Source organism: Rhodamnia argentea, chromosome 11 (genome assembly GCF_020921035.1).
Source record: "Rhodamnia argentea isolate NSW1041297 chromosome 11, ASM2092103v1, whole genome shotgun sequence".
Taxonomy (NCBI): Eukaryota; Viridiplantae; Streptophyta; class Magnoliopsida; order Myrtales; family Myrtaceae; genus Rhodamnia; species Rhodamnia argentea.
In genome coordinates, this window is record NC_063160.1 from 21419223 (window position 1) to 21423942 (window position 4720).

General features: G+C 40.0%; 1 protein-coding gene across 1 annotated transcript; it reads left to right on the forward strand.

Moving 5' to 3' along the window:
* The first annotated feature begins 1373 nt into the window (after positions 1-1373).
* LOC115735984 lies at positions 1374-2747 on the forward strand. The gene has a single exon (XM_030667472.2). The coding sequence runs from the start codon at positions 1588-1590 to the stop codon at positions 2542-2544; it is 957 nt and encodes a 318-aa protein (XP_030523332.1). The 5' UTR covers positions 1374-1587; the 3' UTR covers positions 2545-2747.
* Positions 2748-4720: the final 1973 nt, after the last annotated feature.

A 4720-nucleotide genomic window follows, 5' to 3' on the forward strand; every position in this document is an offset into this window, starting at 1 on the left:
CACATCTAGGCAATTCGGGAGATCCGTTTTCACATCTGCTTTTATGGTTCCAACCCGCTACACTGAATTTGTAGTGGGGTGGAATTCAATTGCTGAATCATTGTCGTTCGATTAGGTATGTGTCGTTCGAGTTTTAAATATGTAGGCCCAAAAAAAAAAAGGATGCGCCCTCATATTTCCGACACTTCTGGTGAAAAGTTCGAGCGACATGATCCGTGAACATCACAGCCAAAGGAAAGCAAAAACAAGCGTCGAATATTCCATGACGTAAATTTGTGTTTCGTCCCTTTTAGGTAGTCACATGAAATCAAGTGCTAAAAAATTGTCTTTTGTTGCCCTTCCTGCTTTACAATGATTCTTTGGTTTTTTTTAGGTGCGCGCAAATTGGCCCGGACACCTCGGTTATCAAAAGAAAAAGAAAAAACGATTCCCTCATTTTTCGCTTATGAGTTCTAAGCCCAAGTTGAATTTGAGCATCCTGGATCATAGATAATCATCCGATTTCCAAAATTCTTATCTACAGATGTCACAAGGAGAGTTATCTTTCAAGAAACTACAATATTATTCTTGCTCGATTTTGCTTTAACAAAACAGACTTTCGAGACGTGAAGCTTCCAATGACTAGTATTAACTTCAAAGGTCATCCAAGATCGGATATGTTCTTGAGAGACCTGTTCTTCTCGGTTTCTTCAAATTCGGACCCAACTTATCGTAATCTAAATAAATATAGACAAGGACAAGGGGAAATTAACTATAAAATTCTAACCTATTGTTATTGTGTCGGTTCAGTCCTTAACATTTCTTTTTTGTCGATTCAGTCCCGAACCTTTTGTAATTGTATCGATTTAATCCATGACGTCATGATATTTTAATATTTTTTTTAATTTTTCTTTTATTTTTTCATTTTCCTTTCGTTTTTTTCATTTTTTTTTTCTTCCTCCAGCCGATCTCTAGGGAAGCTTGCCCTGGCAGGCCACTAGCGACGGCAAGCCTCGCCCCCCGCCCGCATCATTGTGAGCCTCACCATGGCTAAGTCATTGGACGGTCGGCATCCACGTCGACAGTGTCAAAATTGATCGGGTGAACCGAATTGGCACAATTACAAAATGTTTAGAATTGAATCGGTAAAAATAAAAAATTTAGAATTGAATTAACATAATTGTAATAGGTTTAGGATTTTTATTTGATAATTTTGTCAAAGGATAACAGCTAATCATCTACGCCAGAATCAGAGGGTAATGTTCCATCAATCGCGCAAGCAGGGTGGTCCACCACAATCATATTCCAACCCAACATGTCCAATCCCCCAACCAATAGTCAATATTTTTGCTCTTTGAGCGCTCGATTATGGCTTTAAATCAGGCAGTAGCTTCCACGATGAAATAAACTTCGACTTATGTCGTACTCCACGGGGGTCTACCTCCATAAATTTATTCATACCTGCATCAGCATTGCATCGGCCATAGAATCCATCTGTGGTTAAGACAAACGTAGCCTCAAGGAACAAGAAATTATTTCCAAGGCAGCAAGAAAGGAGAGTTTTGAGAAGTCAATCAAACTTTGCTCTTCATCTTCTTTGTATTGAGCATGGGTTCTGAGATCTCGAGGCAGATTCAGAGACGGAAAGACGTGTTGCGAGAGGCAAAAGTCCTGAGTGATCTCAGCGAAACCTGTGGGACGCGATTCCCAGGTTGTGACTACCGCTGTTTGGATAGGAAGAACTGGATGAACAGCCTCGATCCCGAGAAGCTTCCACTTTTCAAGATTGTCTGGCCAGGGACTCATGATTCCGCGACCAACAAGATTGGAGTACGGTTCGTGTCTCGTCCTTTTGCCCAATGCCAATCGCTAAGCATCTACGATCAGCTCGTGGGAGGCACTCGGGTATTAGACATTCGAGTCCAGGAGGATTGCCGGGTATGCCATGGGATTTTACCGACTTATAGTGTGGATGTCGTCCTGAACGACGTCAAGAAGTTTTTAGGTGAGACGAAGTCGGAGATTATAATACTAGAAGTCCGAACTGAGTTTGGTCATCAGGACCCGCCTGAGTTTGATCAGTACTTGGTGGATCAACTTGGGGGGCACCTGATCGGCCAGGATGAAAGTGTTTTCGGTAAGACAATTGCGGATTTGTTGCCGAAGAGAGTGATTTGTGTCTGGAAGCCTAGGAACTCGCCCAAACCGCAGGCGGGAGGCCCATTGTGGAGTGAGGGCTATCTGAAGGATGACTGGATGAATACCGATTTACCATCAACCAAGTTTGATAGCAATATGAAGCATTTGGGTGAGCAGCCGCCAGCTTCCGTAAGGAAGTACTTTTACAGGGTGGGGAACACAGTAACGCCGCAAGCGGACAATCCAGTAGTGTGTGTCAAGCCGGTCACTAATCGCATTCACGGATATGCTAGGCTGTTTATATCTCGGTGCTTCTCTAAAGGGCTAGCTGATAGGTTGCAGGTATTCTCAACGGACTTTATAGATGCAGATTTCGTAGATGCTTGTACCGGTCTTACATCTGCCAGGATTGAAGGGAAAGCCTAAAAAGTGCCATTTCATTTGTTCAGTTGTCCCTGTGAAGCTGATTACCCATTTGTCTCAGGTTCACTTTTGCACACTTGCTATTATAGGTTCTTCTTTGTTCTCACAGACATGGACAGTTTGTTTTCAATAGGGTTGGAATGTACCAATGTCAGTTACACTTCAATTTATAGGCAGTCTTTCTATCTGTTAATTTGTTTTCCGAATCTTGGGACAAGTGCCTTAACTTAGAAGATCCCTTCTGCTTTCTTGAGTTGTCCTAGACTAGTCCTTGTCTTTCAGGGCATGTCCTGTAAGAAATTAGTTTCTAAACCTTGAAAGACAGTTTTTGAGAAAATGATTTCCACCAACGGCTATGAGCCTTCTTGTCGAGCTCAGATTCCTGCTTTAAAAATGTCAAGGTGCTCCGACCTGCAAATCACCGGGTTCAATTAATGAAGCGACTGTTATTGTTGGAAGACTTTAGCACCGAATGGACGAAAGAAAAATCAAGCCACTGACTATGGTACCCAACTGTCATACTAGATGATGCAATATCCTGATTGGATTGAGACGAGTTTGCAGTATCGGTGTTGGTGGGAATCACTTCCTGGACTGGTGATGGTCCGGATGGAGAATGGAAACAATCCAGTTGCCGATAAACTGAAGCGACACAGTCAGGTTGAGCACATTTCAGAACAACTAAAAATTAGGAATTCATTTCTGCATATTGAACAGTTTCAGATAAAGATCCTAAACCAGATGGAGGACAGAGACTATCACAAGTATATCGAGTTTTGAAATTTATCGAGTTGGAGATTCCACAATCTGTTTGTACCAAGATTTTGCGGCTGATGATTCATGATGCAAACTTTGGCATTGCTCACACTGATGAAAACCCTTTATCTGCCAAATTTGGAAACCTGATCCTTCATTATGTGAAACAGCCCCGAACAGAAAGCACCTTGCTACAATGAATTTGGTTTACGGTGCTTACATTGTTCTGATGACTCCAGGAATGCTTCCGAGTGCGGATAAGCTGCAGTTTACTAGATTATTGCAGCAAATTGTCCCCGTAAAAAGGTTCTTCAGATAGGCAGATGGTGAAACAGAGAGCCCGTGCTGTCGAAGTAGTCCTATTAATTGCCTCTCTCCATACTTTAGGAATTGATGAGGGAAAGAAAGCTGGAAGGAATGATAATCCATTCTCTTTTTCAGGGAATTTATTTTCAGAAAATTAGTTTTCCGGACTTTCACTTGTATGGTTTGCCACAATGACATGATCAACAGAAAATTCATACAAAAAATTGGGAAAGCGAGTTCTTAAATCTAAAAGAAAAAAAAAACATAAATCTAAAGAGGTGAAAACATTTTTCGGTATTACTCATCTCGAATTTTACAAAATTTTATTTTCTATTTTATTTTATATTATCTACATTTTATGTATTTTATACTCATAATGTTTATTTTTTTTATTTTTTTTTATTTATTTTCTATTTTGTGATTATTTTTGTTATGTTCTTTTTCTTTTTCCTTCTTGCTCGGCCATCGCCTTGGCTGGCCACGGGCCGGGAAGGAGGTAAAAAAAAACAAAATAAAAAATAAAACAAAGTTTTATTTGAAACTTTAATTTTTTTTTTCCTCCAATAAAGTTATGAAATTGAAATCGTTTTTCGGATGAGATCCAAACACCAAAAAAAAAGTTTTCGATCACATAGCACTAAACATAGAAAAAATAGCAACTTCCCTTTATTATGGAGTTTTTCCCCAATCGAACCTACTCTACTCTACGATACACTTAGCATGCGGCACCTGAGTATGTCGTCCGATATGTCCTGGCCAATTTGCTTTAACACTGGGCATGGTAAGAACAACAAGGCAAACACGGAAGCAGTAAAGTTGAATGAGCAGGTACAGCTATAACAAAATCATAACCAAGAGTACTACATTCAGCTCTACAAAGAGAGGTTATTATTATCATTATCTTCAAAAACTGTTGCGTTTAAAATTAGAATTTTCGTACCACAATGTGAATATGTCGATGCCTGGAAGTAGATGGCGTAACAAGAACTAGTTCAAACTAAAGAAAAGTGAATGCAAACTACTTTTAACATGACCTGATAAACCGAAAATTACATTAAACTTTTGCGACTTCGCTTTGACATCGCCAGTTTCTGTATTCCACACTAAACCAAATTCA

Excerpts from the sequence above, each read along its gene's own strand:
- LOC115735984 (XM_030667472.2), top strand. The coding sequence starts at position 1,588 with ATGGGTTCTGAGATCTCGAGGCAGATTCAGAGACGGAAAGACGTGTTG.